At 40.2% G+C, this 16,003-nt stretch overlaps 1 protein-coding gene across 1 annotated transcript; it reads left to right on the plus strand.

Annotated features, from left to right (window-relative positions):
* Positions 1-25: 25 nt before the first annotated feature.
* Positions 26-15,984, plus strand: LOC311036031 (uncharacterized protein; the record flags this gene model as incomplete). The annotated part of the gene is made up of 28 exons (XM_084044556.1): positions 26-340; positions 604-676; positions 1,438-1,548; positions 2,662-2,775; positions 3,500-3,694; positions 3,912-4,011; positions 4,196-4,338; positions 4,569-4,721; positions 5,020-5,124; positions 5,319-5,468; positions 5,620-5,720; positions 5,805-5,940; positions 6,994-7,197; positions 7,922-8,260; positions 8,695-8,895; positions 9,283-9,404; positions 9,511-9,739; positions 10,018-10,190; positions 10,899-11,051; positions 11,316-11,409; positions 11,504-11,593; positions 11,747-11,895; positions 12,880-13,056; positions 13,764-13,881; positions 14,123-14,309; positions 14,502-14,640; positions 14,955-15,040; positions 15,959-15,984. Exons 1-28 carry the CDS (start codon positions 201-203, stop codon positions 15,982-15,984), a joined length of 4,008 nt encoding a protein of 1,335 aa, XP_083900682.1. The 5' UTR covers positions 26-200.
* Between the last annotated feature and the right edge of the window lie 19 nt (positions 15,985-16,003).

Here is a 16,003-nt window from a genome sequence, read left to right on the forward strand (position 1 = left end):
CATGGATACGCTACAACACTTAGGTAGTAGCTGCAGAGATTTTGATGGAGCCCATGGAACACAGGAGCGGATTAGAATGTTTGACATTTTGAAGATCGATCATAGAACATTTCAAATTTTGCAGATTAATCTTTGAATGTTAGGGAAGAGATGTATCAGGAGCTGATACAGATCTGTTGAACAGCCAAAACGATTTTGCCATGCCTAATGTGTACAGAGTTTCTTCCACTGTTAAAGTGGCGCAGATGGAAGCTGAGCTGTCTGCTCAGCTTTCAGCACTTAGGACCGAGGTAGAAGAGAATGGAGTTCCCTTGGGAGAGGCACCCTCCAAATCTTACAGGTGTGAAAGCAGTTCTGGGTGAAAGTTATGGCTTTGATTATGTCATGTATATTTGTGGGTCAAATAGAAGCTGTACATTCTCAGTAGTAGTGTAGGGTAATTCACATACAGTTCTGGTTATGTTTTCAGTCATACACTATATGAATAGGCTAGTAAATAAAAAGTATTTTGTGATTTAATCAGTTTGAATTGAGTCTTTTCAAATGCAGTTAGATCCAGGTGTGGTAACATACAGTATGTTCCTTACTTATTTTTTGTTTCAGTTCTGTTCCACTCCCTAAGGACATCTCCTTCTTCCGCACTGAGAGGGAGCAGGCCCTTAGGAGAGGCCTTCAGGTGAGGATGAGAAGATTAATAATAATAATATACTGCACATACTGTATATCAGACTTGTATCCACTGTCAATACTATGTACATCAATTCATTGATGAAAGAGCTTTGTTCATATTACCGGTGTTAGATTGTACATTCTACTTACGCCTATATTACATTTACTGATTGTTTATTCATTATGCTAAACCAGTCAGTCCAAGCGCAGATGGCTAGACCAGACTTGAAGTCTACCTATTTTTATTGTTATATTTATAAAATGGTTACTCTTATCACACACACAAATATTGGTTCTTTAATGGTACTTTGGGAAGGTTGAGGTGCTATGGCACTACTTCCGTAAAGAACCTGTTAAGCCCCTGTATGGTGCTTAAGAGGTTCTCTACTGGTTCTTTGCTGGCACCATTTGACAAAGGTGTTCTAGACCTGTGCTATTCCATTCCAAAAGAGCTACAAGCCATATGCCATGTGCCACGGCATATGCTACTTAGCACCATTTATGTTTTAGAATATAGTGGTTTGTATCTCTCTACTCTTGTATCTACTACTCCTGTATCTGTCTTATTTTTCATGAGTACTGTATTTATGGGATTATACCTGTCCTGATTTTCCCTAGAGAATGAATAAAGGTCTGTATCTTTTTATTTAGCTGAAGCTCAAATATAGAATAAAATGGAGTCATAATGAACTAATGTTTAGCTGAGGTTGTTGTTTTATACCACGGAGCACTCCTTTCCCATATTTTTCCAATCCCTGTGGAATGAAGGTGTCAGAAGCGTTGCCGGTGGTGTCTCCAGCCCAGGTCATACAGGCAGAATTGGACAGTTGCCTGAATATGGAGTATACAGCTGAGAGCCTACCTCCTTTACTGCACCAGGTAACCTGCAATAAGTGTACAAATGGTTCACTTTTGTACACTTAAGGAATTACAAAGGGATAAATGAACACTGAGGATTTGCATAATGACAGAATATTAGTTTTAAAAAGAAAAGAATAATAATTTAGTCCCCAATTTAGACACATTTGTCTTGTGTTACCCATCTTAACTATTAGGAGCAGTGGCCACTATTAATACAGCAGTGTCCTGCTCATGGACACTTCGACACATAAGCTGGAAGGGTTCACATCTATTCACATAACCCCTTAATTCTACCAGCCTATATGCCAATAGCCAGTAGCCATTTTTAAATCAATATTAGAATGTTCAGTTCTCAACCTCAACCTCTCTGAAAAGGCTGGTGCGGTTGAGTCACACATTCCTATGACTATTAGTCCACCTAGTAGTCCATGAGGACATCCTTAAGAGAGAGAAACTTAAAGGTAGGGTAAGTGATGTATATTTAGTTTTTTTGTTAAAAAGGTTAAAGTACTATATTCTGATAGTAATCATTGTTGCTACAGAGCGTTTGTTCGGTCACAGGTCTCTTCAGCTCTTAAGTAAACAGAATATAGTACATTTTCAGGTAGGTGACAAAATTTAAGCCAATCAGGGGAGGGAACTGAAAATGCATTTTCTGTGTAATAAAGAGCTGGAGAGACATGGGAGACTCCTTTTACTGAACAAACACTCCATAGCAATGAGTACTATCAGAATATAGATCTATTTAACACTTATTTTTAACCAAAGTAAATCACTTACCCTACCTTTTGAAAAATAGGATTTGTGGCATAGCAGAAACAGAAACATAGAATAGAAACATGGGCATCAATTGATAAAATGAAATAAAAACACTCTGCTAAACTGTTGACCAGTTAAACCCTCTATACCTAGTAAAATGCACCTGAGTTGCTGTACTTTCCATCTACATCTACACTAAATATCTTGCAAAAAATAGCCGATCTACAAGCTCACAACGTGTTACATTGTGAGGCATTATTGTTGCCGAATGTTCCCCCCAGAATAAGGATGCTGGGGTTCAAGTGGTTAAGTAAATGCAACGGTAATTTTAGAAATGATCAAGATGGATTTTCTGTATTCTGTTTTTTCCAGTTCTATGCAGACAGATCGTACCAGCTGGCTCAGCTCAAACATCAGCTCATGTTGAGATGGACAAGGTTCTGTCGTCACAGCGGTGTCATTGAGAAGATGTATCCACACTACAAGGTGACACTTCCATAATCAAATGCAACTTAATGCCTCATTTATACTTGGTAGAATGACAGTGTCGCTTGACAAGCTGGAAAGCGACACCATTGATGGAGTATGAATTAAGATGAAAGCTGCATTGTGTGATATTTCTGAGCACAAGGCCTCAAGTAATAATGCTCAATGAAGGTTTCATTGACACACTATACCATTATGTGCACTTGATGGTCATCCATGTGTTTTTTATGGTTTGTAGAGCAGTTCTCAACTTATTTATATATTTCAAGCAAAAAAAAACAAGTTTGATATGCATTGATTAGGCCATAGGTCCCCATTTGAAACGTTTGTTTTGTTTTTATCTCAGGGACCCCAATCTGCACTGTGAAATTCTTTAGTGTTCATTTAACTATGAGAGTGTACAAATGGACCCCTAAGGTTCTATGTGTAAACTTTCTGAGTTACAGACCTGTAAGGATCCATTTGTAACAATCATTTAGCTGGGGACCCCCTGGACCCTGGAACCTCCTCAAGGAACCTGTGTGGGATCAAACTTTGAGAACCAGTGTTATATTAATAAAAAAAAATCAATTCAAAATAACTTTGTAAATGTTCTTAAATGCAATCTAAATCGATATACTGTAGATCAAATGCATTTTCAACAACAAAACATGTTTAAATCCATTTCAAATGCTTTGGTTTTGCAAGTCTGTCATTCTTTTTAAATCTTTTTTTTTGTGGTCAGAAGCAAATGTCATATATGATGAATGAGTATGATGATGCAGTTCAGAGGGCACGTAGGCTGGCCGTGTCGAGGGAGAAGATCCTGACAGATCGAGGAAATCCAATCAATGTGGTCACTCAGGACGACGTTGTCATTTACCTGAAATGGCTGGTCTGTCACCTGCACTCAGTGAAGACTATTCATAACTTCCTGCATGTAAGGATCTCAAGCAAGTTGGTCATTGTTATTATTTAGTTTTATTTGTCCAATTCAGTACAATCCTCAGTGTTCATTTAACTCTCTGAGTGTACAGATGTAAACAAATGAACCCTACTTTGTGTGTGCTAATAAAGATTGGTTTGCTTGTTTTTTTTTACATTAGATGTTCGTAAAACATGCACAACTTTATATTTCTTCTGTTTTTGGTTTACAGGTGATACACTACATCCCATCACGTGATAGAAAGGATAAAGGAGAATCATCTCAGCAAACCTTCACAAAGGATCATTTAAATGAGCCTCAACATCTTAATGGTCAGGGACAAATCACCACCAACCTCAATATCTAAATTATGAAATATTGACCTCCTTACCTACTAAGTCAAAGTGCAGTTTGCAGTTAAATAGTTTGCTTTGTTACTGTACTTTGGCTTTGTAGGGCATTTAATACCATAGAAAAAGCCTGGTCTAATGTCACCCTAATGTTTTTCCACTGCAGGACTAGTAGAAGATCTTCCTATACATACAGTTCAACTGACCAATTTTCGTGCTGAACTGCACTCCTTGGTTTCCTATTTCCACCTGCCTTACGACATTGTAAACCTAAGGACCACTGGCGATGAAATGGAGCTATTCAGCATGGTAGTACAGTTGTTTGATTCACATATACACTATACTGTATTCTACAATATGACACCACTACAGAGAAATCTCTTGCAATACACAGTAATTATTCTTGGAACAACCGTGGGCATCTATCTGACATCAAGCACAAACTGTGAATACGGAACTGACATTCAATACTACCACTACTAGACACACTACTGAGTGTTTGCCATTAGAATAGTTCATCAGAGGTGTTCTTTGCACAGGTGTCAAGGGAGTTCAGAACAATCTTCAGAAAACAGGAGCTGATGAAGACCTTTCCCCAGTGTGACAGCACAGAAGTCAAAGATAGCCAGTGGGGGAGGAAAAGTCCAAGTATGGCTTTGAAGAAAGAGGCAAATTGGATCCCCTTCATTCAGGTCTGGATGAAAAGACCTCAGAACCCAATACTTTAAACGTTTAGATAATAACAAGACATTATTTAAAGTCTGACTGGTATGTTTTCATTTTAGATATGATAGCTTTGTGCTGTGCCTGAATATGATTGCCCCCCCCCCCCCCCCCCCTCTCCTCTCCTCTCCTCTGCTGCTCAGCTTTCACATTAGTAATGTTGTTCTCTGTACAGAGTACTTTCTCAGTTACTATGTCTTCGGGTTTTAAAAGTCATTCCAAATGACATGGCATTTCAAGGAAGCAGTTTACTGTGTTTTTATGCAGGTTAAGCCCTTGAAACAGGATCCGTGGCAGAAGAAACTCATCACAAAGCTTAAGGAACATCATTCTGTTGATGAGTTACTGAAAATGTACTGCAGATTTCTTCAGGTAATGATGGCCGTGACAATTACTCAACCAGATCTGGAACAATAGTTAAAAATAATGATTCAGGATTGATGAATGGACAATGAAATGAGTGAGTTTTTGGGAGTTTTTGTATTGAACTACTACAGTACTCTATATTGTCCTTACATCAATGTTTTAGCTCCTCATATGTTTTCTTCTGATTCTTATCAATTCAGGCCTCAGATCTGCTCCAAGTATGTGAAGCTCTAAGACAACATGCTGCTCATGTTTGTGAAATGCAAGGTGGAAGGTCTTCTTCAGTAGCATCACACACACAAGCAGACCAAAAGAACAAAAGTATTTTTAATGTTGCTGCTATCTCTGAGGCATGTATCAGTACTCTTATTTACAACATGTTGTTTTGGAAGGGGGAAAGTACTTGCATTCTCTCAAACCCATCTGTGTCAGAGTTCATATTAATCTCATAATTATAATGTAATAATATATAATTACAAGGGATATTTCTCCCCCTCTTAGGACACAAAAATGGTCGGCTCATCCAGACTTGGAACCATGAGAGGCCTGGACAAAAGGGGTTGGAAAAGCAAAGTCATGCCTGTAACCACAAAAAGTAAAAGGTTTGTGCAATGCACAGAGAAAATCACAATTCCATAGAATAGGGATAGAATGTAGAAAGTCATGTCTCACTGTTCTAATTACAGTTACAGTTATATGGACAGCGTACAGCTCCTGGGTCTAGATGGCAGCCCAGAGGAGGGTACCTCAGACCCCATCATAACCAGGGGAGCATACCTGTCCCTTATTTACTTACGCCATCTCAAGATCCGAGAGCTACAGGTGAGCTACACAGCAAAATCCTCAGCGTTAACTCCAAGAGTCAGAGTGTACAAATGAAACCAAATAGACCGTTTACGGGTCAATTTGTTTTCATTTGCACGCTCTTGTCTGTATAAATGGATTGAGGATTTTAATGTGTGTATATACTGTAGTTCTTCTGTTGTACATTCAAACGTTATTCTTCCAGGAAGATCATACTTCTGTTCTACAGAATAATATTCATCTTTTTATATGAAATTCAAATGTTGACTTAAATAGTTTTCATTCAAATTGGCATTGCTTCACATGGATTTAATTTACAGTTTGAGTGAATGATACTCTACATACAGTATTAAATCCAAAGTCCCAAATTCATTAAGCTGTTGAGAGAAGGGAGAGCTGATTCAAGATCAGTCTTTCCACCTCCGAACATAATGAATGAGATGCTTAACATGTGTGGGTCTCAGGGTTATTATAGTTAACTAAAACAAACTAAATAATGAAAGCTAGAATTCAAAAAACATTTGACTTAACTGAAGAAAAAAAAATGAAAAAAAAAGATAACTAACTGAAACTGCACTGTGTGCTTACAAAACTAACTAAAACCATAGAAAATGATTTGTACATATTTCATACATAAGACTAGAATTTTGGGTGAATATGTAATACTATCTTCAAATATATTTAGCTGTGCCAGTCCTTGTATTTGTCAAAACAGATCTACAAGCTCACGCATTGTGGCTCATAGATCTGCTATTTATGTCATGTTTCCGACCTTGAATATCTTGTTGATTTTTTTAAAATAAAACAAACACTAAAACTACTAAAAACTCAACTTAAACTAGCCTTTTGATAAAACTAAAAAACAAGCTAAACTAGCAAATCTGCTTTAAAAACTAATCAAAACTAAACAAAAAAACGAATGAAAAACGCTAAAGCTATATTAACCTTGGTGGGTCTCAACCACTTAAACCCCAGCATCCGTATTCTGGGGAAAACCTTAGCAGAAAATAGCAGATCTACAAGCTCACAACAACGCATGGCATTTAAGTGGTTAATCCTTCCTGTCCGTAGCGTGTCTCTCTGGGAATGCTCAACTACCTGCGCTCTGTGGAGAGGACCTTGACGATTGACCTGGCTGGTCTGTGCTCAAAGGGAGAAGGATTGGTCGTCACTGCAGACGAGACAGGCTGGATGAATGCAGCCAGAGGGGGCAGTGGGCTGGCTGGAGGTCTAGGCTCCCTCCACTACAGCCACAATTCTCCTGTCGACTACAAAGTGTGTACTGTGTCTGCCATTGTGTACACCAGGGGTTCTTAACCTGTGGGCCGGGAACCCCAGGGGGGTCCCCACATGATTTTTTGGGGGTCCCCAGGTGACAGTAAAGTGGCAATTTAATGACTTTTAAGACCTTTTTAATACCTCAAACAATAAGAAAGAAAAGAAAAAAAGGCCATTACCGCATCAAAAGTAATCAACAAACTATACTGTGAAGTCTGGTCAAACATTGGCAAAATTGTCAAATATAATAAAAAAGAGGCAAAGATTTTGAAAATAGCCGCTCTACAAGCTCACAACCCCTCGCAACGAGGGGTTGTGAGCTTGTAGATTGCTATTTTCACAAAATCAGTGGAACCTTGTCAGACTAAATGTAATATCTCAACTCCTACAACTCCTACAGTTGAGAACCACTGGTGTACACTGTAAGGTCCTTAGTGTTCATTTGACTCTGAGGTGTACAGTTTTACGTAAAGTCCCATTATTATTTTAATAATTTTAATTATTATTATCATTGGCATTATTATTATTATTATTTGGAAATACTTCTTTACACAAATCTAGTTTGCGTGTTCTTGTGTGTAGGAAAGATATATTGAAAGGTGTGGACAACATGAATTATGGCCCAGTAGACTCTAGACAGCCCCTTATAAACTATATAGAATTCTTCTACTCTAGGGCTTTCTTAGCTCTCCACATTGTTTTTTTGGGTGGGGGTTTTCAGGTGCAGTGCTCTGAGTTCATGGAGTTTCCTGAAGTGGAGAACCTTCATGACTTCTACAGCACAGAGGGGCGTTTCATCCACACCCAAGACCAGAGAGGCCTCTATGTGGTGTACGATGTTGCTTTGCAGGACCTGGAGGAACAAGAGAATCTCCTGGCTATCGTTGCCTCCCAGTTCATCCAAAGGAACAGGAAGGAGCAGGTGGGGAAGTTCGAGGGCTCCGTACCTTCCGCTTCAGATGTTCACTCCTGGCCCCTGGGTAGGACGGATGTAGACTGTGTGGCGGTGCTCCTCGACGTGTGGACGTGTGAGACAGAGTTCTTGGAGAGCAAAGTGCAGGTGCGGAGTTGTGATAATAATTGGTAGATTTACTTACAGATTTACTTACAGATGTCTTTGTTGGCTTAGCTCTTGAACACACATTCTCAGAATGTAAAGCATAATGACTTTGCTGTATTATTTACATGTCATATTTCTCAGCGGGCATTCTGGCCTACTTAACAGTACTTACTTAACCTTTATTTATCTGGGGAAGAGTTTTATTGAGGCATGCAGGAGGTTCATTTGCAGCATTGTCCTGCTTTACATTCACATCATTACACACATTCTCACCTGGGAGCTGCGTAGTATAACCACTCACTGTCTTCTACCGCTAACCACTGAGCAGCTTCACTGAACAACCTGGGGGTGAAGTGCTTCTGCAACTCACTTTCCATTGGCTACAATACTAAATTTCACAATGTAACATTGTAACATGTCTTCTCTATTTTCAGCTCCTGAACTGTTACTATGAAGCCTACCAGCATGTGTCAGGGTGTGAGGAGAGGTTCGCCATGGCCCAGGTTATCACTGACATCATGCACAGAAGGCCACAACTGGACCTGGGCCATGATTACTTTGTGCAAGCCTACAGGGCCGAGATGGCCTGCCTTCAAAGTCACCACAGCCTCATCAGAGCAGTTCTGGACTGTCAGGTGGGGGTGAAATTATATTCACCATTGTTGGCACAATAAGCACATTGTTCGAGGAACTTACCCATTTCTCACCTCTCTATGTACGTGGAAATCAGCTAAATAATGTAATGTAAAAATGTTTGAACATTTCCGACTAGAATTACATGCACCCAAATAGGGACGGCAGGTTGAAAGTGGTTAATTATGCCTCGTAGAATCCCTGTGTATGGGACTGATTACTTACTTACAGTACAACTCTGAGTCTCATGTTTCTGTCCTTTGACTCTCTCAATAACAGGGACACTGAAAATGAAATGGAGCCATTCACTGTAGTAATATTGTCATTCAATCTGCTTCATATTATACTGCACCGCCACAAATATAAACAAGTATTGTGTTCATCGTCAGATTGACCAACAGCGCCAGTATATCCAGCGCATATGGAGAGGTGATCAGACAGGCTCTGTAAATGAATATGGCCTTCCACCAAACTATGTGCCCAAACATCTGGTCTCACTTGGTGGCGGCAGGCAAGTGATACACAGATAGCTGAAGTATATTTATGGGATTTAGTGTTTGAAATGTATTTGTTTACGCCATGCATTGTATGTTTTCCTGTCTCAACCCTGTTTACAGCCCTGCACTGAACAACATATTCCTTCTGGAGGTTCATCCATCCCTCTGCCTGGCTGCTTCAGTGTATCACACGTTGGCCAAGGCTCACACAGAGCTGTGTCAGCTGCAGGGGGCTGTGGGGCTTGCAGAGAGAGTGAACCTTGAACACGGGCTCTTACAACAGGCTCTACAGAACTGGAGCACCCTGACTTTACCTGGAGCCTCCTACAGCTCTCAAACACAAAAGGATGTATGTTTTCCTCTGTATTATCAGTATATACGCATGTATCTGTTTAATAATTTTCTAATTATTTGTCTAAATGAAATTACTTGGTTGTTTTTACAAAAACACAAGATGTACAGTAGAATTCTCAAAAACACAATAGGTCTTATAATGACTTACAGTAAACAAACTTAAAAAGTAACCAATAATGTGTCTTACTTTCATGTCAACAATCATTTTTGCAAGTTTTTTTAAATGTCTGTGAAACATAAAACGTCACATCTTTTATTTCCTCCCCACTACAGTTGTTTTCAGATGTGTTTTTTGATGACCCCACTCTGGTCCAAGGTGTTGGTCTGTCCTTGATAAGGTCTGCCGAGGAAAGGGATATGAGACATGGGAAGGAGAAGCAGTTCCACGCTGTGGAGACTCTGTCCAAGTTGTTGGAGCTGGTGTCCATCCGTCATCGACTGCTGGAGTCAGCCTCTGAGACTGCACATCTGTCACAGTTGAGCTAACACTCACACCTCGGTCAAAATAGAATCTTTATCAACATGGTTGTTTTATTCTTCCTTGGAGTGCCAGATGGGTGGGGGTTACCATACTGATGAAGTCAGCCTCTCAGACTGCACATCTGGCACATTTGAGTTTCAAATGGGTCAAATAGTGTGGCAAAACAACCGTTTTAACCCTGTTCTAGTACAGGATGTGCTTGTGTTTTCACATGTTAAAACTTATACCTCCGGAACAGACAAGTTAACATTTAGGTTTCGGGTTGCAACAGTGTTTTCAAGTAATTCTTCTGTTTCTGTCTACCACATGGGTGGGTTTACCAGATGGGACAACACAATAAGTGCCAGTATAATATAAACGACTTCAGAGACAGTTTTGTGTACTTTTCTATGATTAAGAGAACGTCTGATGCAAGCCTATCCTGATGCTATGAACTCCACCCTTTTGGTGAAAGGGTGGTGTTAAAAATAGGTTCAAACAAATGCAGCAACAACAGAAATCATTGCAACCACTATCTGATCCAGATTTGCTTACATTACACACAGACAATATACAGCATAATTAATAGTACAGTGTCTCAGCACAGCTGGTTGAAATCAACTCAAATTTTAAATCTTCCTTCCTGCATGTAAGTGAAGCTCTGCAACAATGAGTAATTCTTTGACCCTCATAGGTTATATCGAAACCTGGCCATAGAGCTTGGCTTTGATGAGTTCCACCTGTATATGAGGCCTGTGCAGTTTGAGCTGGCTGTTCATAAAGACAAGCTAGAACATGGACCAGTGTTTATTACAGCCCTGCTGGAAGACAATAGCTGCGTGGACAGGTCATTATCAATCATTTCCCTTCTTTCATTCATTAACATCTTCTACTGTCTACTGACAGCAAAGAAAAAATGGACAAGACTAATATCATGAGAGCAGACAATAAATAGATGCAATCGGTTCACTGGCAATCAGAAATACATGGTTTTAATTTGAATGTTGATGAGCTAGAGATTACATTACATTTTCCCTTAACCTCACCCCTCATTTGATGTAATCCAGTAAAGCATTGTACAGAAGGAAGTAATATTCATCACCCGTTTCAGGTACATCCCATCCAGTCTGCCCCTGAGCATTCAGGAACTCGACGAGAGCCAAATTGGGAGATTCAGCTTCAACTCAGAGGAAACTGTTGTACATGTATGTTTGAATAAACTACAGGAGTTGTTTATCAGTGAATAAATGAATGCATCCATCAATCAATCAATCTTTCAATCCCTCTGCCTCTCCTTAGCTTATGAGCAGACCGAGCATAGAAAACCTACAGGTGACTTTGGCCTGCCAGGTTGCCCAGAAGAATGCACTGGTCAGTGTGGTGAAGCAGGTTTGTCTTTGCTATTGGGCAGAGACATCAGCAGGTCCAACAGAGGTTTGAAAATAGTTGAATATAGAACCCAACAAGTATTTAATTTCAGCCACATGTAAAGAACATGCTACAGTTGAATTAATTTCCTGTTTATTTCCTGTTCATGTTTAGGGCCAGGAGAGCATTCCCTCTGACAATGAGGCAAAATCCTCCACAGGTCTTGATTCACAGACTTGCAGGGACAATGACAGCATAAAGAAAAAGGCTGAATCTGTTCCCTCAAAAGCAGCTAAGAGTTCTGTCATTGGAAATAAGAACAGGTACGTTTAACTACTAGATGGGAAATGTATGATTGGTAGTTGTAATTAAAATGTTATTCCATTGTGGATGTGCACAATTAAGGACTAGAACTTTTCATTTATTGAACTGTGATTTTTTTGTTCATGCAGGCAAATGGAAGCCTTTGTGTCCATTCAACTGGAAAAAGTTGGTTTGCGTGATGAGATGCTGAATTCATTCTTTAAGAAGAAACAAGCAATGGGGGGACTTATCAAAACTCCAGTGAGTTGCATTGCAGTATAACTAAAGCTATTCAGGTGGTTGAGCATGAAGGTACATTTGATTAAAGCATGACTTCACCCATCTTCATATAATTAGTCCTCACTAATGCTCATTATATGGCACCATTTTTGTCAACTCGGTCTACGTCTCAGAGGAGGGCTGTGGACAAAACAGAAACCCGCCTACCAGTGACATCATCATTTGGCTTTTTTCCCCCCAAACATGCAGGAACAATGGCTTCCATTATAGCATGCTAACTTTCCAGGAATAGAAAGCCTGCAGTTTCTAGTAGCTTGGATTCCCCATCGATGATGTCACTGGTAGGTGGGTTTCTGAACTGTCCACAGCTCTCCTCTGAGACACAGACCGAGTAGACAAAAATGGTACCATATATGAAGATGGGTTGAAAATGGGTGAAGTTGTCCTTTAACTACTCACAAAAACAAATTTCTCTCTCTCTCTCTCTCTCTCTCTCTCTCTCTCACGCTCTCTCTCTCGCTCTCTCGCTCTCTCTCTCTCACCCACCACAGGAGGAAGTTGCCAAGATCAAAAGAAAACTAATCCTGGAGTTCTGTAAAAGGTATGTGTGTGTGTGTTAAATAATATTCATGTTTTATACATTTTATAAATCTAAGAATTTCTGGTTTTCCTAGTCTTATACTGTAGATCAGTCTACCAGTATCAGATAAATACCTCAAATGTAAAAGTGTCAAATGTTGTTGTCTTGGCCATTTGTTCCACAGATTCAGCATGCACATGTCTCAGTACTGTGTGAGAGCACAGATTATTGCATATTGCTACAGCCTGACCTCCCTCTTGCATGACAGTCCCATCATCCGCCAGTCTAACTTCATGATTGGCCAAGCCAGCGAGCAGAAAGTCTGTTTGGATTCAGAGGTTGACCTTTGTCCTGACCCCAGGTAGAACCAACCTAAATGTACACTTTAACCACTTAAACCTCCCTATTGTTTTTCCCGTCTACACCAAATCTCTTCCCCCAAAAAAGGCTGATCTACAAGCTCACATTGCTACGCGTTGTGAGCTTGTGGATTGCCTATTTTTGGCGAGAGATCCCCCCAAAATTGGCATGCTAGGGTTCAAGTGGTTAATTTCATTATAACATACAAAGAAACGGTAGTGCATCTACTGCAGGGAAAGGGGAACTTTCAGGGGAGCACCAAGCTGGAAGGGAGCCTTCACAGACACAAGTGGGTACTGTACCAAGTCGACACACTGGGATGTAGGAATTCATTGTCCCATTGTCCCATCATATTAACCACTAAGTCCTATGTACTTCATCATATGATGGATAGCAAAAAATTGCCAATGTACAAGCTCACACAATGACGATCTTCTACTTTCGATATTTTTTCCCCCTGCAAATAAGTGTAAACAACAGAAGTACTTTTGTGTAGCCTGTATTGCAAATAGAAATTTCACACACACACACACACACACACACACACACACACACACACACACACACACACACACACACACACACACACACACACACACACACACACACACACACACACACACACACACACACTGCCATGAGATCACAGAGATGCATTGTGTTTATTCAGTGTCACCCAGAGTCTAACCCAACTCTTCCTCTGAACAGGACCTTCCAGCGTCGCCTTCGAAGGTTGCTGTCTGCAGACGGCAAAGCAATCATCAACCTGTGGTTCATCCCCCACTATTCTGAAGTACTACGCATGTTCAAAACCATAGATGCTGCGGTGAGATACAGTACTAAAACCAATCACTACTACTTTCGTGTATCATCATCAGATGTACAGCCCAATGTAGCCACGCTCATATATATATATATATATATATATATATATATATATATATATATATATATATATATATATATATATATATATATATATATATATATATATATATATATATATTAGTAATAGTAAGGCCTGGACATTTCCCCAAGATGTTTCCCTTTTAATTTCTAATGTACAGGCATCTGCTAAGGGTCTCCATCACACTCTGGAGATAATGTCTTCTCTTCATGACATAGTCTACTATCTGGTCAGCTTTGCCAGACTAGGAAACACAGGAGAGCCCTTCTCCTCCCTCTCCTGGAGGAGAAGACCAGAAGAAGCACAGCCGCATCTTTCAGCTGATTGGGGAGGCACTGAAGGCATTGGTAGATAAATCTTACCAATCAACATTCATGATATTTAATAATCTTTCCTATTAACAAACATATCATATTGATCAGTGATTGTGCACAGGTGAACAGGTTGCCTATGTCAACAGGTTGCCCACAAACATTGATCAAGCTAACATATTTATTGCACATATACAGTATCTTTGTCCAACCCTGGGTGTTTTATAGGAGCAGAGCTATGGGACATCCAGCGGCAGGTTGACAGTCTGTCTGATCCTGGCAGCCCTGAGGCTGTGAGCCGTCTGTTGCAGCTCCGAAGGCAGGTTCTCTTCCTGCAGTTTGACAATGCTGTAAGACACCTCATCAGGTGAGTGCCAGGCTGGACAAAAGTCATTTCAGGTGACTAACGGGAACACATTGTTATGTTGAGATGATCAATAGACCCACTGTGTGCTGATGATTGGTGAAGTTTACAACGATGAATGATAATGCTGATCATTTTGATTTGGACTTAAAGGGATAGTTCACCCCCAAAATGACTTTGTCACCCATGAACCATCCCTTTAAGCTTTGCTTTACAGGCAAAATAAACTAATAAACACAAATAAACCTGATGGACATGTTTTTGTGGCTGTGTGAGTATCTCTGTTTCATGTTTTTCTTGTCTTTCTTCTCTGTCAGGGAGGCATTCCTCTCCTCAGGTGACATGGTATCTTATCAGAGTGTGAGTGACAACATGGTGAGTGCCCTCCCTCTGCTGAGTGACAGTATTAGACCCACCATCTACAGTTCTCTGCTATCCGTTCCTCAACCTCTAGAGCCTCAAAGCCTACAGGTTTGTTCAACTGTCTTACAATACATAGAATCTAACATTAACATCCCTTGTGCTAACATGTACGACTAGGATCAGTGTTTATGCACTGTAGAATTGGTAGATTGGTGTTAAAGGAAAAGGAGCAAGGGACAATTTGCATTACATTCACCCATTGACACACCGACGACGGAGAAAAGCATACAAGGGACCCATCAGCTCATCGGGTCCGCAGTTAGGGGTTAAGTGTCTTGCTTAAGGACACATCTTCGACCTGAGCCAAGAGAAGCAGGGAATCGGACCAGGAACCTTCTGATTTCCGAGATTGCCACTCTGAGCCACTGCTGCCCCAGAGAGGGTAGTTGTAGTTTTCAAATGGATACATCTCACTGTCAAAATTGTAATTGAATGAGGCCCACACCAACCCTATAGGAGAAGCTTCCGCTGCAGCCAGAATCAAAATATCACAAAGTTTAAACATGGTAAACACACAGATCTACATATGAAGTGTTCACTGTGTTTGCATTTCTTTCTAGGCTCAAAGAATGTATCCATGGAGATGTTTTCTAGCTTGTCATGGCCTGCATCCTGTGGATATTTGTGATATCCCACATATTGAATATTGCATGCAGGTACATACGACATACAATTCTCTGATCCTCTTTCTTTTCCATCAGACTACAATTTACTTCAGTTTTAATTGAAAATTCAGCACAGTCGTCTCCAATTGAAATTAGCTGGGGGAAAATGCTGGTATCAAAACAGTAAGGTGAAATAAACCCTTGTAATAAAACAAGGTAACAGTGAATTAAATACACAAAGCAGTTATGTCCGTAAACTAAGGCAGCTACACGTGTGTTGCGTTTGTCTCCAGCTGTGCCTGAGTGGTCTCGGGGATGAAGGCAGAATACAGGCAAAC

This window comes from Gymnoscopelus microlampas (genome assembly GCF_963454915.1).
Source record: "Gymnoscopelus microlampas genome assembly, chromosome: 20".
Lineage (NCBI taxonomy): Eukaryota > Metazoa > Chordata > Actinopteri > Myctophiformes > Myctophidae > Gymnoscopelus > Gymnoscopelus microlampas.